Source organism: Peromyscus leucopus, chromosome 9 (genome assembly GCF_004664715.2).
Source record: "Peromyscus leucopus breed LL Stock chromosome 9, UCI_PerLeu_2.1, whole genome shotgun sequence".
NCBI lineage: Eukaryota > Metazoa > Chordata > Mammalia > Rodentia > Cricetidae > Peromyscus > Peromyscus leucopus.
In genome coordinates, this window is record NC_051070.1 from 78,079,604 (window position 1) to 78,104,254 (window position 24,651).

Sequence of the window (24,651 nt, forward strand, 5' to 3'; positions counted from 1 at the left end):
GCACAACAAGGCATAGTCAGGGCAAGGTAAAGAGAGACAAAAAAATTGACGATGACCTTCATCCTTCAACGTTCCCTTTCTTTTTGTGGTCTTTTACCTTTTGGTTTTTGTTTTGTTTTTTAGATATTTTGCAAGAAGGAAAGGTCCCAGCTAATGTTTAATATTTAAATATTAAGTTACTTTAGGAAATGTAATGTTTCCCTGGGACCCTCTCTAAGTTTGAGGTGGTTGTTTTTTTTCTTGTAGACACTGTTGATTCCATTACTCCGGACAAGGTGCGCGGCTTGAGGGACATGCTGAACAGCAGTGCGATGGACATAATGTACTATACCAGCCCACTTTATAGGGATGAGGTGAGTATCATGAGCACCTTGTCGTGGTAGGTGTGCTTTATAGTAACATCCACTTTTCAATAATGAATTCATCAGCTTCAGACCAGAGAGGCTCATAAGAACAACCACTTGGTGCTCCTTAAAAATACAGAGGAAAGCCAGACATGGTAGCACACACCTTAACCTCAGCACTCAGGAAGCAGAGCTACAAAGTGAGACCTATCTCAAAACAAGGAGAAAGGTACATGGTGGTTCACACCTGCAATCCCAGTACTCAGGAGACTAAGGCAGAATGATTGCCATGAGTTCAAGACCAGTGTGAACTACAGAGTAAAGACCTATCTCAAAAAAAGATAGAATAATAAAAAAAACACTGTTCTATAGTGTATAGAGACTGGGAATGAAGGTATCATTCTGAACACATGATTTATAAAATTGCTTATATATATATGTGTGTGTGTGTGTGTATGTATACATGTATATGCAGGTGACCATGTTTACATGCATAAATACATTTCCCAGCCATGTATACTAAAATAGCCAAAAGAACAAGGATCCCCTTACCATACTGAGCACACCTAACACCCAGGTGTTTGTAGTGCCTTATTCCCCATAGAGAAAAAATACAATACCTTGTGAATATAGCTGGTTCGGATGCCAAAACAATTTGTGACAGAAACTAAAGAAATGTTCAAAAGAATAATGGTAGGTCACAAGGGTAGGAGCTGGAGAACCGTTCTAGTTGGCTGAATCTGAAACTGTTTGGGCACCAGAGTGGTTCACCGTTACTACAGGAATTATTAGTACTTGAATGTGGGATATAACAATGACTGCAACAAAGGATTGTAAACCATTTTTTAAAATCTTTCATTAATACTGTAATTTGAAAAATTAAGTGGGAAGCAGATAGGTCCCTCACTTTTAGGAGAATGGTAAAGCTGACTGGCATTGGAAAGTCATTTTGTAGCTGTCGTGGCAGTATTGGGTATAGGGAGACTGGAGACGAGTCATCAGTGACTATTAAATTGAGGGCAATGTTTTGTCTAGGAGCAGGCTAATTGTCTGCATCCCCGCAGTCTGCTCACTGGTCCATAAAAGAGAAACCATAATTACACACAGGAGAAGTCAGGCAGCATCTCTCCTGGGTTTCCCCAAGGGACGGGTGGACATTGTGAGCCTGTGGATGTGATACCCAGTGGAGGATGCAGCATCCCCTGTGTGGCATCATGATATTGAGGAAATACCTGAGAAACACAAACAGGGGATGGAACTGGTGCTGTATTCTTTTAAATTGTCAATGTCATAACAGACAGTAATTGTAGGAAACATTCCTGATCACAGGAGGGGAAGAGATCTGGTAAATACTCTATCCCATTTCCTGCTGTCCTGTTGTAGATGAGGAAGCTGCAGGAATGGATGGCAGAGCTGACTTGTGCTGGTAGATTAGATAAAATATATCCAGATATGCCATGTGGACGAATAATTTTACCAAAATATTCTAGTGTTAGAGAATGTACAACGAAGTATTAAGGGATAAAAGATGACAGCATGTCTACTATATCCCTCAAGTAATTACCAAAACTTTGGGAAGGTATGCATTTGCATATTACCAGAAGAGAGTACCACAGATATGATAAATGCTAACAAGAGGAGACTCTAACTAAAAGATAATGTACGGGCTTTTTAATGATGTGTTGTGAGGAGGGGATGTGCATGGGACTGCAGTGCCTATGGAGTCCAGACCAGGGCATCGGCTCCCTTGGAGCTAGAGCTAACAGTCGGTGTGAGCCACCCTACATGGGTTCAGTTGAGAACTGAACTCAGGTCACTGTAAAAGCAGTGTGCTTTCATAATCCCTGAGCCGGCTCCAGCGCAGACATTTGATTTTTTTTTTTTTAACCAATTTTACTTGGTAACATTTTGTATTTTCAACTAAAAAGTTCAAGAAACAAAATATTTAAAGAGAAAAACAGTTTTCTAGGTCCATCCTCTAGAGGTTGTGATTCAGTTGGCCTGAAATAGAGCTTGTGTTTATATTTTAAATTAACAGTTCTCCTAGGAGATACCATCAGGGAATTCTGAGTAGTGCTTTTTAAAGCCTTATGAAGGATAAAAGGCGTACAGAGGAAGAGGTGGGCAGAGGTGTTCTTGTTTGTTTGCTTGTTTACAGGACAGTCTGTAAATTAAAATCCCTCATACTGGGGCCGGAGATGTGGCTCAGCAGTTAAGAGCACTTGTTCTTGCATTGGATGCTGGTTCGGTTCCCAGCACCCACATGGTGGTTCACAATCACCTGACTCCAGTTGTGGGAATCCTAGCCCCCTCTTCTGACATCCTCCAGGCATGGATGTTGCACAGGCATGTATGCAGATAAGTCATTCACCAAAAATAATCAGAAAAATTATAACCCCCTCATATTACTCTTTAACATAGAAAGTAAAATAATCAGTGAATAGGAGGAGCGTGTTTGTTTACTGTGGTGAAGACCTTTGTAGTAGCAAAGTTGCCTCAAAAGAATGGGCACTCCCTTCAACATGGAAACAAGGGACGGGGTGGATGCTAAGCCACCACCAGCCAGAGGTGCCACAGAAGGCACTCTCATCTCCACAGCAGTTAAGTTAGGTCACCCCTTGATCTCTTGACTCCAAGATTGAGCTTCTTAAGGGAAAAATCCTAAGTTTGTTAATGGTCACAGAGGAGCCAGGGTTAGAGGGACAAGGCCGTGTGTCAGCTGGTCCTTCTCAATTCCCACTTTCTGAGGGTTGTGTTTTTTTTTTAAAAAAAAAAAAAAAACATGAAAATTGGGTCCTTTTTGCCAGTGTACTGAAGTACTTCTGTGTCTACCTAGTATAAACCTTAGAATCAAAACCTTCGTAAGTAAATAATAATACAGAGCTAGGTCAGTGTCTCACTGCCCAAGCATACACAACGTTCTCAATCCCAAGCAAAGCACACCCGTGCTCTTTCTCTGAAACTGCTGCATGGATTGGAAGGAAGGAAGGTTTTTAATCTTATGGATTGTTGATATTGTAAGAGCTCCCTCCAAAGAATTACAGCTCCCTTAATGAGCAGCACACAGAGTGACATTGCATTGCACACTCCTTAGTTTCACCTACAGCCCATGTCTTAAAAGGCTTTTAAATTTATTTGTTCTTGAACTAGTAGTTCCTGAAGTAGAGCTCTCAGGCCAACAGCACCAGCATTTTCCAGGAACTTGTTTATAATGCAAATTCCCAGGCTCTCCAGAGCCCCTGAGTCAAGAACTCGGAGCCAGAGCCCAGCAGTCCACTTTGAGCAGTCTGTCCAAGTGATTCTGATACATGTGAGAATTGGAGAACCATTGCCACCAAAGCACAGGACTCTTCCTCTCTGTCTCATTGCCAGGATATATTACATCAGACATATTCCATAGTTTCAGTAGCTCAGATTAGCCTCAGTGTTTTATTGAATGCTTAGATGTCAACAGAGGATGCCAGGGCTTCGTGCCTGTCATCACTGAGCCTCCCAGTCAGAAAGTACAAGAGTGAATGCCAGTGTATGCCATCAGGTGAAGAGTGTTCAGTAGCAGCTGATAGAGTTTGGTTGTCTCTTGATATAACATGATTTTAAAATAGAAGCTGTCAGAACAATGGCTGGCTTGCTAAGAATGAGATGGGTCTGGAGAGAAGGCTCAGTGGCTAAGAGGACTGGATGCTCTTCCAGAGGACCCTGGTTCAGTTCCCAGCACCCACATGGCAACTCATAGCTGCCTACCACTCCAGTTCCAGAGGATTCAACACGCTCACACAAATATACATGCAGGCAAAACATAAATGCACATGAAATAATAAAAATAAATTTTTGAAAAAGAAGTAATGAGATAAAATGAATAAAAACTGAAAATTCATAACCAAATAGAAGAAACAGTAAGAAGAGAGGACTGGGCTGAACTTCAGATCAGGGTCCAGGACACGTTGGAAAGATAAGCTGCCTTCTTGTGGATTTGGGGGAGGGATTATTCAGTAGCTTCACAAAGACCACGTACTGAGCTGCTTCACGTCAGTGCTTTTATTAGTTAATCTCAATCACAGAAGTCATCTTTTATTTTTCTCTGTCACCAACATGATGAGATTTGAACCGTCAAGGTCTCTTGGTGATTCTTCCATACAGTAGCCTCTTACTACGTTCTATTAACTACATAGTATATATTTAATATATCTATTATAAATTTGTATTCTTTTTGTACTATGACTAAAACCCACACACTGTGAAAATTTACAATTGACATATAGTGAGTTGCAATGAAGTAGGAATTTCCAGGGATCTTTGAAAATTTTATTAGAATCTAAAAGGAAGTATATTTCTGTCTATAGAACAGCTGGCTAGTGTAATTGACTGAAAACCTGCAAAAGGATCCTCATGGGTAACATCTGCCTGTGGTGTACTCTGTGCTAATGGTAGGGTGTGTAGCATATAGACATACCTCCATTTCTGTATCTTTTTAATGCACCTGAGTAAATTGAATAACCTGTTTATATTTCGTCAGTCTTGTTTGTTTTTCTTCGTAATACATTTAGAAATAAGGTTTATAGCACTCAGTGAAAAATCTAATCTGATTATATTTTCTTATTTCAAACAGCTAGTTAAAGGCCTTCAGCAAGAGCTGAATCGATTATATTCCCTTTTCTGTTCTCGGAATCCAGACTTTGAAGAAAAAGGGGGTAAAGTCTCAATAGTGTCCCATTCCTTGGGGTGTGTAATTACTTATGACATCATGATGGGCTGGAATCCAGTTCGACTATATGAGCAGCTGCTCCAGAAGGAAGAAGAGCTGCCTGATGAACGATGGATGAGCTATGAAGAGCGACATCTTCTTGATGAACTCTATATCACAAAACGACGGTAAACAACCTAAAGTTTTGAAAGAGTTGGAAATGTCCTTACGGAATTGCTAATGTTCTTAAAAGAAAGCCTTTGGTCTGGAGAGGTGGCTCCATGGTTAAGAACACAGGCTGCTCTTTCAGAGGACCAGAGTTCAGTTCCTAGCACCCACATCAGGCTGCTCACAACTCCTTGAACTCCATTTCCAGGAAGTACATGCCCTTTTTTGTGCTCACACATACACACACAACAAACACAAGTGTAGTTATAATTAAAATTTTAAGTAAAAAAGAAAAAGCTTTATGCTTTGTACAAGGTAAAGGTTACTAGATACCATACCTAACCTAGCTTTCAGTTAGTCCTTTTCATACTTTTTTTTTTTACATGCATTTTTCCACAGAAGAGTTTCATTTGCCGCCCTCCATCTCTGCTCACAGTTTGTTCAGGGTTTGCAGTGTGTAACCATTTGTTTTGCTGGTGTATAGAGGTCGGTCTGCACCTTTATTACTGTTATTCTGAAAAAAGTATTAAAACTTCGTTATTCTTGGCAAATTGTTTTACATGTTATTTTTACTAACAATTATATAGTATATAATTATAAACAGATTTAATGATTATATGACCATCTGGGACCTTTGCTACATCATTATCTCAATTTATATTTGCACTCTCCATCTTCTTCATCCTCTTACTGATACAAGTTTATAATGAAAAACACTGATTCTGATAGTTTAGCATTTTATAAAGACAGCGGAGTCAATTGACAAAAATTTTTATTCAAAGTGTTGGCTTTGTTTTACTTTTAGAGTAGTTGTCTCGGGACTTAACTTATTAGGTGCCGTAGACATAAATATTACGATAGCAAAATGATTATTAGTCTCAGAAGAAAATGGCATTTAGCCAGGTGTGGTGGCACACACCTTTAATCCCAGCACTCAAGAAGCAGAGGCAAGTGGATCTCTGAGTTTGAAGCTAGCCTGGTCTACAGAGCAAGTTCCAGGACATCCAGGGCTACACAGGAAAACCTTGTCTACACAAACACAAGAGGAAATGAGATGACAGCCCTCAGAATGGCGTTTTCAGATGTGCAGATCGAGGGAGACTTTTCAGTGGACCTGAATTTGATCCCCAGGGCCTTTATCAGACACCACCACCCTCTCTGTGCAGGCACGGTGTCCACATCCATTCACACCACCACCCTCTCTGTGCAGGCACGGTGTCCATATCCATTCACACCACCACCCTCTCTCTGCAGGCACGGTGTCCATATCCATTCACACCACCACCCTCTCTGTGCAGGCACGGTGTCCACATCCATTCACACCACCATCCTCTCTGTGCAGGCACGGTGTCCATATCCATTCACACCACCACCCTCTCTGTGCAGGCACGGTGTCCATATCCATTCACACCACCACCCTCTCTCTGCAGGCACGGTGTCCACGTCCATTCACACCACCACCTTCTCTGTGCAGGCACGGTGTCCACATCCATTCACACCACCATCCTCTGTGCAGGCACGGTGTCCACATCCATTCACACCACCACCCTCTCTGTGCAGGCACGGTGTCCACATCCATTCACACCACCATCCTCTCTGTGCAGGCACACGTCCACATCCATTCACACCACCACCCTCTCTGTGCAGGCACACGTCCACATCCATTCACACCACCACCCTCTCTGTGCAGGCACGGTGTCCACATCCATTCACACCACCACCCTCTCTGTGCAGGCACGGTGTCCACATCCATTCACACCACCACCTTCTCTGTGCAGGCACGGTGTCCATATCCATTCACACCACCACCCTCTCTGTGCAGGCACGGTGTCCACATCCATTCACACCACCACCCTCTCCGTGCAGGCACGGTGTCCATATCCATTCACACCACCATCCTCTCTGTGCAGGCATGGTGTCCATATCCATTCACACCACCACCCTCTCTGTGCAGGCACAGTGTCCACATCTATTCACACCACCACCTTCTCTGTGCAGGCACGGTGTCCATATCCATTCACACATACACACACATGATTAAAGATGAAATCTAAAAACATTTTAAAAAATTTTAAATGTAGTCATGGTGGTACAGGCCCGTAATCTCAGCACTTGGGGAGTAGAATCAGGAGGATCAGGAGTTCAAAGTCAGCCCAAGCTACATGAGATTGTCTCAGAAGGAAATGCATATACATGTAATTAAGTCTGTCTTAGAAAGTGAGTTGTAGTTTTCTTGAGAAATGTATTAGATGTGAGCACAACTGAAGAATGTAATAAAACACGTGACTCAGATGTCCTTAGCAGAGACAAAGCAGAAGGCTTGAACATGATTCCTCGTGTGATGGACAAATAATGGCTGTTTTAGAAATTAAAGTAGGTGAGGGCAATGCAATGAAAGACCTATAAAATTCATTACTAAATATAGAAAAGGGAAAAACATTGTTTTAAAAAAGATTGGACAAGAGAGTATAAAGTATAATTTTAAAGCAACATAGATAGGGTAGGTAGGTAGAGAGAGAGAGAGGTAGGTAGGTAGGTAGGTAGATAATTATGTATATTCAGGTATCATAAGAAGTCCCTGTGCAGGCCTTACGCAGTATGGCAGGAACATTAATTAAATGTTAAAGGACAATTAAACATTGTCACAGATGGGGGTTAGTGCGAGGGCCATCATTTGCTTCCTGACATAGTAAGCCTCTAATACAATGATGATTTGTAGTGAAACTATAAATGTATGTATGTGTGATCTCATACTGCCTCCTAGGCTGAGGGAAATAGAAGAACGTCTGCATGGATTGAAGGCGTCATCTGTAACTCAAACACCTGCCTTAAAATTTAAGGTAAGGGAAGGGACCAGCTTCTCCTTGTCTCGGTACTTTTTGAACTCTGGAGGGCGGACCCCTGACAAATGAAAGTTTAGCCGTGAATGGTTATGTACTGTGTGCCTGGACGCTGCTGCTGCTTTGAGGAACAGTGTGGGCAACATGGTTCTCCAGCCCCAGACTGTAACGGTGTGCAGAGCAGTCGTGCACTGGCGGGGGGGGGGGGGGGGGGGGGTGTGCTATCGAGGATGAACACTTGTTCTTTACCTCAGTTTACATTTGGCCAAGTCAGAAGAGAAAAGGAAAGGGAGGAGAGGAAGAGTTGAGGCAGGTGTGTGAAATGTTGACTGTTTAGAAGTAACCAAACATGTGGTCAGCACCAAGAAGAAAACAAAAGGAAACAGGCTGGCCTGGATTCAGGGAAGAAAGTTGGGCGCTTCCGTTTATGAAGTCTCCACAAAAGCCCAAGGCAAAGCTCCCGGGGTCAGTTTGGCTGGAGTTGTCAGGACTTGGCAAGGGGCTGGGAGAGAAGGGGAACTGCCATCTGCTTGAGAGGGGCAGAGTGAAACTTGTTTTTAGACTAGTAAAACTGCGCTCTAGGAACGCATAAGGCGTTAGAGCCGTCGGCACGACAGCACTGGGATACGTTCTCCCCTGCAGTGGTGAGCCTCTAACATGACCTCTGCTTGCACAGTGCACCACATGGCCGCCCCTGGGGTTTCCCTTCTCACTCAGGAGCTTAGTGTGCAGCTTAAAGTGTGGGGTGACTCTATGGCTTACACAGTTCCTCTTTAACTGGTATTTATTTTTGTGAGCATGGGTGAATGCCTATATGAATATGTAAAAACCACATGTGTGCCTGGTGCCTGCAGAGGCCATAAGAGGGTGCCAGGTCCCTGTAACTGGGCTCCCCCACACTGTGTTTCTTTGAGTTTATACCATACATTTAAAAACCACATTGTTGAGCAGGGCTCATAACTCAGTGGCAAAGAGCTTGGCCCGTGTGCACAAGGCACTAGGTTCAGTCGTTGGCACTGTGCGGGGGGGGGGGGGGGGGGGGGGGGGGGGTGTCAAATGGTAAAGTTGAAACATGCATTTAAAGAATATGGTCTCTGGAGTTATCAGTCTAGAATTTGAATACCAGCACTATTACATATAATTAATGCTAATGTATAAATGTATCTGGTAGGTAAAGAAAACTGGTTTTTTACTACAGAATTGGATAGGACACATTAAGTCTATTATGATCATCAATTCAGTACCACATGACTAGAACCTGTACATATAATCGGGTTTCTTCTGATGCAAGTCATGCATAGGTTAACAAAGGCTCCTCATTGTTATTTGGAGGGAAACATAGAAGTTGAGAATTAAGAAGGCCATCTGAGAACAGGGTCAGGAGAAAACAAGTTTTTCCCTGTAGATAACCAGCAGCTGGATTGACCTTGAGGATGCTGGCGTCCTATTGCAGTTAACCACTGAGCTTCAAAACCAGGAAAAGAGCAGTGACAATTGTCAGCGTGCAGTGTGGACAGTGAAGCTTTGATTTGGTCGTGACTTTTGTCCTATCTAGATAGTAATGTTAGCCAAGTCATGTACCATTTCTGAACTCAGCTCTTGACTTGTCTCTAGACGAGGAAGCTAAACTAAGTATCTAAAGTTCCTTTTTGTCTTCAAAATTCTTTTATGGGGCTGGTGAGATGGCTCAGCAGGGAAGGGAGCTTGTCGTGCAAGCCTGGTGACGTGAGTTCAATCCCTGCAACCCACACAAAGGCAGAAGGAGAGAATCAGCTTTACAGAATTGTCCTCTGACCGCCACATATGTGCCACGACACACACATGCCCCCACATATACATCATACATGTACACACATGATGATATTTCAAATCATTTGACAGTCATAACAGACTGTGAGAGAACAGTACCTCTGTTTGTCAGACTGCAGTCATCATAAACAAAACAATACGGAAGAAACAACTTAACACATGTTTCTGGAGTGACTAGCCAGTGCAGAAAGCGTTGTGCATAGAATGTCATAGCTCCCTCTTGTCACCCATTTTTTGTATACTGAGGGGCTGGTGCGAGTGTGTGGGGGCAGCTGGTGCATGCACTTGAATATGCAGGTGTGTGTGTGTAGGGGTGGGCCAGTGCATGCACTTGAATATGCAGGTGGGGGTGGTGTGCTGGGACATGTACTGGAATATACAGGTGTTTGTCCTGCATACACAGAGGTCAGAGTACGAAGCAGAATGTTTTCCTCTAGCTCTCTGCCTTACTGCCTTGGGATAGAATCTTGCACTGAACTAGAAGCTTTCCGTTTTGACTAGTTTGCAGGGTTTCAGAACCTTCACAATCCTGGGGTGACAAGCCTGCATAACCACATCCAGCTTCTTCATGTGAATGAGGGATTCGAACTTAGGTCATCAAGCTAGAGAGTAAATGCTCTTTCTTACCCACTGAGCCACACACACCCCCCAACCCTTGTTTTTGCTTTTTGAGACAGAACCTCTGATATCAAGTAACCCAGGCTAATCTCAAATTACCCTGTAGCCCAGGCTGGCCTCAGACTTCCAGTCCTGCCTCAGTCTCATGAGTACTGGGATTACAGACATGAGTCACATGTGTGGCTGTATTTTCTCTTTCAGACCTTCTTGTCCCACTTTGTATAAGAACTGGTTTATACCAGCTGTGCCCTGTTCCTTGCCGTGCTTTCCCTTGGGCTGGGCAGCTTGGTGGTGGCATGTGTGGGGGCTCTAGGTTCAGAAACACAAAGGCACCACTTCAGAATACTCATTCAAAGTAAATATTCGTGCATATTTTTTCACTCTGAAAATAAAAGTCATTCTGTCATCTTTTTAGAAAGAGTTACAGGTGCATAAAATTGGAGACCAAGACCCTGTCACAATATAGTTAGGGTGACAGATGATGGCTATTAGGAACAGAGTCTGACTTCCGTGAACCATTTATTCTGGTTCTTTCTTTCACTCTCTCTTCCTCCTGCTGACTAAATGTAGATCTGTGTCTGGCTGTCCGTGTTCTAAGCACATCCTGGGCAAGCCCCTTGACTTTCTTAGCCTCACGTGCTCTGACTACAGTGATGGTGGTGTGGATGTCAATGGGAATGGCAGAAGATAGAATTCTATATCCCCTGCTCTGACTTTTCACCCATTTACTGCAGAGGTCTCAGACTTAACTGTGAACAAACATAAGATCTGGGGACAGTTTCCTCGGACAATGAAATTATATTGTTGTCTCTGGCCCATTCTTTATCATCTCCAATCAAGCATGTGACCCCACTCTATCCTCGAATGTTCCCATTATGAATGACAGCTGGGCCTACCCAACTTGAGATTATCACTTGCCTCGTTTCTTTCAAGAGATTTTTTTTCCCAAAAAATCAATAGTATCTCAATTTTCTGGTGTATCCATACACACTACTACCAGGTTATGCTTCCCAGAGTATGGATTAAGTGCTGGTCTTCAGTGCCTAAGATATAAATTAAGCCCATCTTCCTTAGAGATCTGACAAGAAGATTCATGCACGTGCTCACACACACACAGTTTTTCAGTCTTACCTGTGTCTTTTCTCAAAAATCATCCAGTACCTTTCTCTCTCTGCTTTAGTCCATATGAGTATCAGTCTTGTCTGTCCTTCTCCCAGCCCTGAGACCCCAGTCTCAACCATAGAAACCCTTACTCTCTTGTACTGGTCGTGGCACACCCCACCCTCTGCAAAGCCCTCAGAGTTGGAGGCTCCATTCTTGTATGACAGTCCTTCCGCTGTGCCTGCCACCCGCCACTGTCAGCTCTCCCGTGCTGGTCCCGACCATCACAGCACCTCGTCTAGCAGTGTGGTCACGTGTCCCAGCTCAGTCACCCTGACTAGTGAATGTTAGACGCAGTGACTGCTTCTCCTCACCTCCCTCCTTTTCTCAGTTTCAACTTGTTAGATTTTAAAATACTGAAAACCCTCCTGGAAGTAAATTGTTATAAAATCATTAATGACTAGTATGTAGTTAACAAGTAATGTAGACAAAGCACGTACTTAGAGGGAATTTTATTGTTTGTATTTTATTATGTAATGTGTTATCCCCAGATTCTGTTGAAAATAACACTTCATCATTTTTTAAATTTAGGATGGCTTTTTTATTTTAGGTTGAGAATTTCTTCTGTATGGGATCCCCACTAGCAGTTTTTTTGGCATTGCGTGGCATCCGGCCAGGAAATACTGGAAGTCAAGACCACATTTTACCTAGAGAGATTTGTAATCGCTTACTAAATATTTTTCATCCTACAGACCCAGTGGTGAGTTTTATTGTGAGCTTTCTAGATCCTGAACCTGTTGCTCTGTGAGAAACCTTGCAAGGGGCCATGAACTAACAAGAGAATTCATTTTCTATCTCATTGGAAAGGTTAAATTTTTAACCCCATGTGTTGGTTCATTCAGAGTTGATGAAATAAAATACTAGAGAGGATCTTCTCTTGTAACACCTTACCAGGAACTGGCGAGATAGCTCAGTTCTTAAGAGCTATTGCATAGGACCTGGGTTTGGTTCCCAGATCCACCCACATCAGGTGACTTCACTACCTTCTATAAATCCAACTTCAGGGGAGCCCTCTTCTGGCCTCCATGGGCACTTCACACCCTTGGTGCACATACACATAAATCAATCTTTAAAAAAAAAATTATAAAAATAATACCCCTGGACAACAGTACAAGAGACAAGCATCTATTAATTTCAAATCCTAACCAGTAATAATGCCAATGGCCTAGGAACAGAAGTCTTAAACCCTGCTTTAAAGGCTGGCAAGAGAACTCAGGTAGAGGTGCTTGTCGCCATGCCTGACAGCCTGAGAGTACTCCCTGGAACCATGTGATGGAAGAGAAAGCAATTCCCACAAGTGTCCAGTATGTCTTAGTGTACATACACAGCAATAAATCAGGAAATACAGAAACCCTGCTTTAAGTGCTATTTTACTAAAATGTCCTATGTAATTGAGATGGACCTAACAGACCCTCGTGAAAACATGAAAGGTAAAACCATGCATTTAGTTGAGTCAAAGTATAAAATACTCATTTTTTTTCAATTTTCTACTATATTTGCTTTTTTAAATGTAAACAGTCTAAGATCTTACATCTAGTTGTAAATAGTGAGAGCCAAGAAGAGGTTTTTAGAGAAGACAAATACTTTAGGCTGGAGTGTAGCTCAGTTTTCTTAGTTTACTGGAGGAATCTGGTCTGATTCTCCACCACACAGTCGAGTTTTCTCACATCTTGTTAGGGATAATGGTCAATCTAACGCACACACAGTAAAACTATTTTAAATAATTATCTGAAATTGGCCTTTATTATACTTGTGTGAAGTCTTTTGAAAGGTCATTGGCTACCACCAAACAAACACTGACTGACAGACTATGTGAATTTTAGAAAGTCCTGTGTGTTTAAGCTATCAACTGCCGTGTTAAGAGAAAGCTCCAACTGAAACGGAAGAGCTGAAAGCAAGCTTCTGCCAGGAGGACAGCCTCAGTCTGTCAGAGGCTCAGATACAGAGTGCAGTAGCTGCAGTCACTCTGAGACCAGCATGTCTGTGTGTTCAGGTGTCTTTCTGCACACGTGAATTCTGTCGTCTTTGTACATCTCAAATTTGGCTTTTATGTGTTGGGTTCTGGGATTTGAACCCGCGCTTCCCATGTCCTAAGCATGCATCTTGCCACCAAGCTGCACTGTTTTTCTTTAATGCTTTGTGTGGACCTTTGCTAGGCCAAGGTCCTCCTATAAGATGGCTCTGAGATTCTGTGGCCTAACTAATGGCAAACCGTGACAGTGACACTGTGCCAAGGGCCTCTGACGCTGTACCTATGACTGATGACTTGCTCGTTGCTGTAGGCAGCAGCCTTTCGTTGGCTTTCAAGTTAGGCCCTTATTGGAGTCATGTGTTTGAAATCAGGTGTAATAAACGAACTAAATATTAGAGATCGACCTTATTTGCTACGTTTTGAGCTATCATCCACCACTTCAGATTTTTTGAGGCTGACATAAATCTTGGTAGACCATATCAGAATGTGGTAAAACTTGGTCTTTTTCGCTGAAAATGAGTTAATAGACACCATTAATCAAAACTAACTCCAGTTGTTTTTTTATAATCTCATCATTAAGAATATATAATTAGACAGGCACATATATTAACAGTGAAAAATAGAGAAGCGTATTTAAGCCATTTTTAAAATTCCTGCTCTAAGATTTACTCACTCAGCAGAGCTTTGGGATAAACATTTTACTAAAATCCAGCCATTGTGTATTAACGTTGTATTTCTGTGCATTTTTATCTATCTAGGCCTACAGATTAGAGCCATTGATTCTGAAACACTACAGCAACATCTCACCGGTCCAGATCCACTGGTACAACACTTCAAATCCTCTACCTTATGAGCATATGAAGCCAAACTTTCTCAACCCAGCAAAAGAACCTACCTCAGTTTCAGAGAGTGAAAGCATCGCCAATATCCCGAGCCCCGTGACCTCGCCAGTCTTATCGCGGCGCCACTATGGAGAATCCATAACTAACATTGGCAAAGCCAGCATACTGGGTAATCTCTCTCATTTCGAGCTGTGAACGGAAGCACTTAAGTCGGGGGGGAAGTTGGAAATAGGCTGATAGAAAACTTCCAGCTGTCCGTCTCCTGGAATCAGCTTCCCTGCTGACTGAGCAGAAGCTCTGACATCCTCCACTTACAATGGAGAAGAACAAGAAGCAGCGTTCTGTCACTCGCTGTAGTCTTGGCCCCGTGACTTGCGGAGGGACCCTAAGAAATGCTGTTGTTTTCATGCTCCCCTCGCTCTTCTGCATTCTGGGAGAACCTCCCCATCAGGACTCTGACGTCTTCTGAAAGTCAAGTCCTTTAGTGCTTTTGCTTCCTAGGGCAACGGCTATCTCATCTCTCTTCAAGTAACTCCTGGTGCCAGCACAGAAATTGGGTATTCCAGTAGCATTCCACTGAGTTTGTCCTTTATTTCTGGCTTAGTGTCCTTTATGCAAATGCCACAAGAGGGCACTATAAGTAGGCCTTACCTGCCACACTTGCTTGCTGTTTGACTTCCTGCCCAGAGGTTATTGAAGGCTTTTTATAGAATAAATTTAGTAAGAAGTATGCCTATTATCGTAGGTAGATGCCCATGTCAACAGCATGAGCTTTTTGTTAGACATTTTAATTTTGCCATATACTTTTATAATAATGAACATTTGAATACAATACCATCTTAGTTGTATATTCATGTATCTGTATTCCTAGAATTTATACAACTTTATTCTTTTAAACATCGTTCTTACTTAGAAACCTACATAGAAATTGGAATTGTTTTAGGTCCCCACCCTGGAAGAAAATGAGTGGGCTTGGCCCGTCTGCCCTTGGCTGTAATTGTGGGTGGTGCTCTTCAGTGTGCTGTGAGATGCGTCAGCAGAGTGACTGCCCGTTTTGTGACTTACAGGGGCTGCTAGCATTGGAAAGGGCCTTGGAGGGATGTTGTTCTCGAGATTTGGACGTTCTTCAACATCACAGCCATCTGAGACATCTAAAGACACAGCGGAAGACGAGAAGAAGCCTGTTTCTTCGCCCTCCACCACCACCGTGGCAACCCAGACCCTGCCGCACAGCAGCTCGGGCTTCCTGGACTCTGCATGTTAGTTCCCACAGTTCTCCTTGAGCTTACCTACCTCTGTAGCTTCTAGAGGGACGGGAGGGCGGGAATACTGGAGGTCCCCGCTCAGGTCTGAAAAGAATACTTTCTAGTGTCTGTAGAGAGAAGTTACTAGATCGTTTTAGCCAGGGCTCTGGAGCACAAGGGTCTAAATTATCAAGCACAAGACAGTCTGTGAGGTGAGTGCCTCTAGCTTTTACAAAGTACATTTGTAGTACAATCACCAAGGTTGAAATTCCACATTATCACTGACAGACGTGGCCTGTATCTGGCCTTGAGAGTTCTGAAACACTGCTCTGTCCTGCAGCCAGGCACACTGGCATCCAGCTCTGTGAGACCTCCAAAGCTGAGGAAGTTTACTGTGTCCCACTGGGTGTCTTCTATCCCTGCCCAGTTACCTAGCGTACAGTAGGGATTTCACTGAGGGTACATGTCGCAGTAAGATGGAACGTTATCTTTTTCCAGTGGACTTCAATTTTTTTTAATCCTTCATAGCTGTGAATCACTAGTCTATCAGTGAACATTACTTGGAAGTGTCCAGTAATCGCACTAAGACCTTGGTATTCCCATTGCTGTCCCATAAGGACAGCAAGTTCTAAAGCAGCTGCTCCCTTTCTGCAGCTAGCAGGAGGGATTGGACTGCTCCAGTCATGTGGCGGCCTCATTGCAGTTCCTGGTAGCGTTGTGTGCCTGCTGTGTCCGCCACCCTGAATTTTGAAGGGACCAGCAACCAGGACAAGTCAAGGTGGCCTCCCAGAGGAATGCATGGTTCCTCCACACTCGACCCCCTCCGGAGTGGATTAGCAGTAGGGCTGAGCATTCCTAACTGGGCCAACAGCATTTTTCTTCCTTTTGAGTGCTAAAATTTATATTTGTGAGTCATGGGGACCATGTGTAAACAGTTCTTTTTGGACTTCGGTATCTGTATAAAATTCATTTTCCTCTGAGTTCTTACACTATGGTCCAGTCATTTGTACCTAGAATCATGACTGTGAGTGTATAAACTTTAGTGACATGCAGTTCTGCATAGTCTTGCTGCTGCACAGCGGAGACGCTGACGAACAAGAGGGCCCATCCTGGGGCCAGACTCCCACGGCGACAGTGGAGACCCTCAGAAAAAGGAGTGAACACATACAGAGTCCGAGCAAAGAAAGTGTTTGGTTTGGGGTACTTCACTGAACGTGTCTCAAGTGGTGGTAGAGAACCAGTTCTTCCTCCTGTTGAGCAGTCCGTAGGTGCTGAGCTGGACAGACTCGTCCTACATACTCCCTCAGACCTAGCCCCAGTGTGTGCTCTGCATGCAGCCTACAGTCTGCTGAGCTGCGCCCCAGCCATGGTGTCTGGCTTGCTTGCATGTAAATGCTTTACCAGTCTTCATGTTAAATTCCACCCTGGGGCTCGACTGTATCAGAGCTAATCATGAGTCTCTATAGTCATCTCTCCGTAGAGAAGGACTGTTAAACTCAGACCTCTGACAATCCGATTCTGTCTTAAGTCACTCAGGATTTGTCTTAGTAAGTCTTTGACTTGCCTCCGTGCATCGCTCTGTGTCATTCCGATTCTCTGCCGTAATTGCTGTCTTGCAGTCCTGAAACTTCTCTTCCTTCGGTCTTTGTGGAATTTGGCTGTGGTGATTAGGTGACTGAGCTTCCTTCCTCCCTCCCTCCTCCTCACCCTGATTGCCTCAGCTCCTCGGGCTAGCCTCTCTTCTGACGCCGCTGTCTCTGGGTCTCGTTATCTGGGGGTAAGGAGGACACAGACTGAACTCATGACCAAGTGCTCTCTTGGAAGACGAAGTGTTGTCGCTCGGCCTGCGCTGTCTTCATCGAGGCGACACCTCTGGTGTGGCTCACCGTCATTTCTTCCGAAAAGACCAGCTTGATGTAGAGCATTTTATGCTTTCCTCTCCCGGGCCCCTGTGTTTGTTACATGTGGTGAAAGGAAAGGATCTGTTTCTTTCAGGGGTTTTTTGTTTGGTTTTGTTTTGTTGCCCTCTAGGTAACTTGAATTAGTGCTAAGTTTGAGGAGTCTCGAGCTATCTACAGATTCTGACATTACACTTGAGAATTGAATTGTGCTTACATTTTCCATGAAGGAGCTCTTCACGGAAACCGAGGGGCGTGCTTCTCTGTGTGTGTGCTAGGCTTACTCAGCTCATTTGGAAGGTTGCACTAACGTTTTGGCCATCGCAACAGTGAAGGCCGTTTTGAACTCTCAGCCTTGACTTTACAGCATCTTGTTTGTTTTTTTTCACAGATTTCAGACTTCAAGAATCGTTCTTTTATCTCCCACAACTTCTTTTCCCGGAAAATGTAATGCAGAGTAAAGATGCTAGCCTCGGTATGGTATATGTCAGGGGTGGTGCTCGGCACGCTGTGAGAATGGTCTACTTAGAGAGGCTCAGTGAGAACTGGGCTAGCCTCTGGAAGAGCAGCCTCAAGGCTACCACTGCAGACTATATGTGTGTTTTCTCATCTTCAATGGTAGAGTTCATGACCACTTCAGATGCTAAAAAATACAGCATTAGGCCCCTGTCTGTCTTCCTTACTGTCCTCGAGACCTTGGACATTCCGCTCTTCTTTCCTGTCTCTACTTAGATGTAAGAAGGTTTCCCGTACAAAGAACCGCACCGCTCCTGCTTGTTCTGACGTCTGACGTCAGCATTGGGTTGTGGGTCTGCCACAGCTAACAATCATTCCAACACGAACACAGAACGTTCCCCACCCGGTGGATCCGTTATAAACAGTGATACTGACGCCGAGGTGTTCTCGGCCTTCCTGTCCCCCACACTCCGAATCTATCACTGAGGACTTATCTAACAACTTAAAATTCCTTTACTGACTGATTTCTTATTCTTTCTTCTAGAGTTTCTCTCCCTTTCCTGTTTTTCTTACTAATAGTGAATTTTATCTTCGATGTTAAAAACGTGTTCAGGATTTTCTTTGGTTATTTTAGCCACCTTTAATTTTTCGCACATCTTTTTCAATTATCAAAAACCATATTACTTGATACACTTCCCAAACAGTGTTTGAGTAAAACAAGCTGGGTCCTTTTTTTTTTTTTTTGCCTCCAGAGCAGGAGTTTATATTGACCTAACTCAGTAAATTGCCTTCAAGAAGTTACCTTACATAAGAATGCCAGTTATATAGCCAAACATTTCCTTAAAAAGTAACGTAATTGGGCTGGAGAAATAGCTCAGTCAGGAAAATCCTCGTAAGAGAACCTGAGTTCAAGCCTCAGAACCCACTCTTTACAAGCTGGGCACAGCTTTTACTGCAGTTCTAGGGGGGGCGGAGATGGCTGACTCCCTGGGCCCGTTCCTGCCAGCCTGGCCTCGTTACCACGCTCCGAGCCAGCGAGAGGTGCTGTGTGAAGACCCCCACAGAAAAGGACAGCACTTCAGGAGGGACTCCCAGTGTCGCCGTCCGGCCTGGGTGCACATGCACCTGTTTTCAGCCATAGCTGCTCTGTTTTCTCCACCTGCCCAGGAACAAGTTCTGTCTGTCTGTCTGTTTTTTAACAGAGTTTGCATTTAGGTATTTGAAGCATAGAAAAAGAAGACAAGGTAATTTTACTTTCTCCTTCCCCATGATCCCAGACAGCTGGAGGAACTAGGAGCATCCATCACCTGTGTTGTCCTTAACAAGTCTTGGTATGATCATACCGAGACAGCGGTCCATCTGCGTCTGAACCTGTTTGGCCAAGAGCATATTGTCCAGCAGTACATGGTACTGCCATGTAGAATCTCTCTCCTGGGAGAGGCTGTGAGCCACATAACAGGAAGAGAGGAGAGGGAGCACAAACCCTCTTCATTTCCGCCCTGATCCTCCCACAAAGTCAGCAAGATGTGCAGTAACTGCACCAAGGACATGAAGTTGTGAGGCCAGAACAGGTTTGTGGGGAAGCCGGCCACCTAATTTGCATTTTGATGCCTCTAACCCAAGCCCAGTGATAGTGGAAAAGCACAGACGAAGCCAGTCTAGGTAACAACATAACCGATGTCCCCAAAAGTGACAAGATTGACAAGGGCCCATAATAAAATAGAGTAACCACTTTATGAAAACAGCGTTTTAGGACAGTGGTAGCATGGCACACTCCTTTAATCTTGGGAGGCAGAGGCAGGTGGATCTCTGTGAGTTCGAGGCCAGCCTGGTCTACAAAACAAGTTCCAGGACAGCCAGAGCTACACAGAGAAACCCTATTTCAAAAAAAATCAGGACCTTAAAACCAGAGTGGAGCCAAATAATTCCTGTAGCAGGAAAACTGTGCCTTTGATTTGAACGTGTAGTGAAGAGTTTGGGACTAAAAAGGATCGTGCCGCAGCATTTGAGGTGGAACCCTCCCAAATCTCACACTTGCCTCTTCTCTTTCTCTGTAACCTACTTCATCTTGACTCCACGTATCACGTTGGAGAATTCAGTTTTCTCATTTCCTATTCTGGTCTGGTGGGAGTGAGTGCCTACAAATCTCACGTGAAGGCCCATGGAGTACAAAAATACAGGATTAGGGCATTCTTACCTAAATCCACATGGATTTCAGCAATTTCTGACATTGTGGATTAGTTTTATTTTATTAAGTGAAAAATTTAGAGTTAAAAGAACTTTGTGAAAGTTCTATGTCGGTATTTTATACAAGTATTTTATAGGCTAGAAGGCATTTCACCTCTTAAGTATAAATCTTCTCTGAGCGGATATATAGATAAATTTACAAATCAGAAAAGTATATCTGAAAGGTAACTACTATATGTTTATGTATTGTCAACCACTGTTACCACAAAACAAGCCCTGTTTAAGATTAGCATTAGCAGCTGGTGGGGGGTGGGGGGCACACCTTTAATCCCAGCACTGGGGAGGCAGAGTTCTGAGTTTGAGGCCAGCCTGGTCTACAGAATGAGTTCCAGGACAGCCAGGGCTACACAGAGAAACTCTATCTCAAAAAAAAATCAATGACAGCAACAACAACAACAACAACAAAAAAAAAAATAGCATTACCAAACATTTATTTAAAATTATTTTCTAGAGTGGTAAGATTTCTTATGTGTGACTGCCACATTCCCAATATAAAGCAAAACCTAGTTTTTTTCTCCAGCCTTCTTTGTTTTTGTTCCTTTTTACTTTTAACATCCTTTGGCACTGAACAGAGATGTTAATAAGTATCTGGTAGTGACCTGGGTGTTTTTGTTTGTAAGACAGATCATTCAAAGTATTATATGGCTCATGAACAGTTTTAAAAGCGACCCTGAATATAATAATGCCATTTTGTTGTTGTTGTTTTTGTTTTTTGTTTTTCCGAGACAGTTTCTCTGTAACTTTGGTGCCTATCCTGGATCTCGCTCAATAGACCAGGCTGGCCTCGAACTCACAGAGATCCGTCTGCCTCTGCCTCCTGAGTGCTGGGCGTGTGCCACCACCGCCCGGCATAATGCCATTTTTTAAAGTACGTATTGTGTGTATATGCAAGTAAGTGATGTGTATACATGAGTCAGAGCACACCTTGTGGAGTTGCTTCTCTCGTCCACCCTTTTCATGGATTCCAGGAAGCAAACCTAGGTTGCCAGGCTTATGCTATCCCTCCAGCACTCGTGATATCATTTTCCCAGTGTGTTATCTCCGAGGGTCCATTACGTTAGCCCGTTAAGATTTGACAAGAGCCTGATCTGTGCATTTCCCTCCACTATTGCAAGGACTGTTGGTGGGTTTGGGAAAGGCTTAATTGGGTGCACGGAATTGTTTGAGGGCAGGAAATTATAGGGAAAGCCCTTCCTCCTGCAGGATATTCCCGCAGTTTAATTTATCCCACCACATAGTGGGTTCTTTTGAGTGCTTGAATGTCGAATGTCAAATGTCACAGGCACAGGCTAGACCCTGCTAAATAGATGCAGTTGATATATGTATGGCGGCTGCCTCTAAGGAATTCAGCCTAGTGGGGAAGAACACTGTTGTAAGATAATAATAATAATAATAATAATAATAATAATAATAATAATTAAAATTTTTTTAAAAAAATGGTTGTTGTGGAACATTTCCCCACAGAACATGTCCCCAATGAGGGGGCATCAGGTGACCTCCCCACTTCCCCGGGGATGCAGGAAATTCTTCAAAGAAGGGAGATAAGAAATAGTCTTCTAATGCCAGAAATAGGCCATGATAGCAAGTGAATTTTTGTTGTTGTTCCCTTTCCTTATTATTCTTTGCTGACTGGAGCAATGGGATAGAGCCCACTGGTAGAACCCTAACAGCTTCGGCTTTTTTACTGCCCCATAAATTTAGAGTGAAGAGGGTAACCATTTAAAACTCATTTCCGCTCGCTAGATTTCCCCTCAGCTGTCTGCGGCCTGCACCAAACACACCATAATCTTCAATGAACTCTTGTCTTTTCAGTGGAGCTGGAGCACAGGATTGACTTTGAACTCCGAGAAGGCCTGGTGGAGAGCCGCTATTGGTCGGCCGTCACGTCGCACACCGCCTACTGGTCATCCTTGGACGTCGCTCTGTTCCTCCTGACATTCATGTACAAACATGAGCATGATGATGATGCGAAGCCCAGCCTAGATCCAATCTGAACTTTTGAAGGACACGAATGGCCCAAAACTTGTTTTTCTGTTAAAATGTGTCAAGATATGGAGATATCAAGGTTCCAGTTTTGTTTAGGGCAAGAAATACTTTAATTTAAAAGCACCTTATTTTATTTTTAAAAGAGAACAAAAACACATTTTCAGTTCTAAAGAAGTTCTTTACTGTTTCTATAATTTTGATTATGAGTCTAGCCAAGCCCCTGCAGAGAATCACAAGCATGGAAGTGTGGAGGGTCTAGGAGAGCTGCGTGAAGGCAGCCATCACAGTCTAGTTCTCCAGGAGTCTAATATAATGTATTAATCTAAGGATGTTATAACTCTAAGGTGGTCAGAGTCCAGTACGTTCTGTGAAGACTACAGGTGGCATCATGGTTTTTGATTCTGTGAAGGCTTCCATGTCCACAGTTCCTTTGAAAGAAGAATATAACAAATTAAAAAAGTTCTAAATCTAACTTGTTTAAAAAAAAAAAAAACTAATGCTAGAAAGCAATATTTGAACTACTGTACTTATAATTTATTATCTCTAGTTAGTTCAGTGTATGAAACATTACATTTTTAATGTTTCTTTTGAGCCACATTCATTTTTGTATCATGTTGAGGCCCCTTTTTCTCAAAATCCATCTTTGTACCTTCAGATGACCAGATGATGCTGTGGCATACTTTCAGGTTTTTGGGGGTTTTTTGTGTTTGTCTTTGTTTCGTTTTTCATTAAAAACATGGTTTCACACAGCACTAGTTCAATTTTTTTTTCTAATTTTTTTTTTATGATGTCACATGTACCTCGGAGAAAGCTGAAAGTTGCCAGCACAGGGGCTCCACAGTGGGTTATGCATTAGCTGTGTTGGGAAATTAGAACACACCTGTGGGCTGTTCTTGACAGATATAAACAGCTGTGTGCCAAACGGCTAACACATGTGAAGGATGGGATGTCACCAATGTGTAATATTTACAGCTCTAAGGAAAACATGGAGACTTGGGCCCAGTCCACGGACACTGAGGCACTGGAGGGTTTTCTGGGCTATAATTGTTTCCACAGTGCTTTTCATCTGAAGTGTGCATTCAGCGACCTGTGTAGAAGCTTCCTGAGGTAAGTGAACACATGCTACCATGTCACATGTTTATATACTGAGGCACCAATATTTGAAGTGCCTTGCATTAGATTACACAGCAAATCAAGAGCGTTTGCATCGAAGCCAGGCCATACCCTTTTCTGTGCTTCCTAACGACTTCACCCCCATGTGACCCTGAGTAGTCTGCAGTTAATAAGCTGGAGAATGACTGTGAAGCCCAGCATTAACCTCCAGATACATTCTGGACTCTGACAGAAGAGGGGTTCACGTAAGACAGCAGGAGCTGTCCTTGCCATGGCCAACACTGTCTTCTGGGTGGCTCTCCCTAGGTTCCACTCAAGGTGCTCTTTCTCATGGAAGGGATTTTGTAGCTGCTGGAAGCAGAGCCGGTGATCCCACATCTGCCCTGCTCTTTTCTCTGCAGGGTGGCAGAGCCCAGGGCTTGGTGGCTGTTACTCCTGGTCCTCGGTACTGTCGGTTCCTCGCTGCCCTTGAATCTGCTCAACATTCAGCACTTCCTTCTAGAATTCCAAGGCTGCCTGACCAAGTGCGTGGCTCACAAAAACCCTTCCTGCGAAGGCTTTTGATGAATCTTAGCAGAGCTGAGGCATCTTTCAAATTTGGAGGTTCCTATGAATGCAGGTCATTAGCCTATTTATTTAGCAGGTCTCATTTAATTCTCAGGAAAGTTAAGCCCATATTGTATAGCTATCGTTAAAGGTGGTTGAGTATGTGTTGGATATAAACTGAAAAGTTGGCTTTCGTAAGCAAAGGAGTATGTGTGCTTGCTTTTCCTCACACCGCAAAGCTGTTGAATTTCACTGTTTGAGTTTATGTCAGCTCTTGGAAAGAACAGCATTCAAAGCACCCTTTCAATGAAAAGTCGATGTTCTCCACCTCTGGACAGCTGTTTCCAGCTCATAATTTCATCAGTGCCAATGGAGAGTTTAGCTCTTGTCTCTCCATCTCTGCATATAATCATTGGATATGCTGTATATACTAAAGTAATATACAGAGTATGTGTAATTCTGATTTGATTTAGAAGCTAAGTCAGTTTCTAAGTAACAGTTTGCAATTTTACTCCAGCAAGTACTAAACTGACCCCCAAAAATCCTGATTTTGATACTAATTAAAATTCTATTCTTTATCCTGTGTTCATATTGAGTCTTCTGAGTATTGATCATACTAACTTTAACCCAGTTAGGTTGGATAAGGAGAATGTTTGGAGTTCAATCTTATTTTTCCTTTAAAATTGGCCTTTCTAATGCTTTTTATTCATAACTTTATTTTTAGCA

The 24,651-nt window shown here is 43.2% G+C and overlaps 1 protein-coding gene across 7 annotated transcripts in view; it reads left to right on the forward strand.

Moving 5' to 3' along the window:
• The window catches only part of Ddhd1 (DDHD domain containing 1), a 74,627-nt gene extending 51,606 nt beyond the window's left edge, over positions 1–23,021 (forward strand). For 4 of the 7 annotated variants that reach the window (XM_028873597.2, XM_028873598.2, XM_028873601.2 and 1 more), the window contains 8 exons: positions 247–353; positions 4,951–5,213; positions 7,958–8,033; positions 12,172–12,321; positions 14,352–14,604; positions 15,503–15,694; positions 17,969–18,052; positions 22,093–23,021. In XM_028873597.2, coding sequence (XP_028729430.1) covers positions 247–353; positions 4,951–5,213; positions 7,958–8,033; positions 12,172–12,321; positions 14,352–14,604; positions 15,503–15,694; positions 17,969–18,052; positions 22,093–22,274 — 1,307 coding nt within the window. In that variant the 3' untranslated portion in view covers positions 22,275–23,021. The remainder of the gene's footprint in view (positions 1–246; positions 354–4,950; positions 5,214–7,957; positions 8,034–12,171; positions 12,322–14,351; positions 14,605–15,502; positions 15,695–17,968; positions 18,053–22,092) is intronic. The other 3 variants (XM_028873600.2, XM_028873603.2, XM_028873604.2) reach the window with 1 other exon arrangement.
• Positions 23,022–24,651: the final 1,630 nt, after the last annotated feature.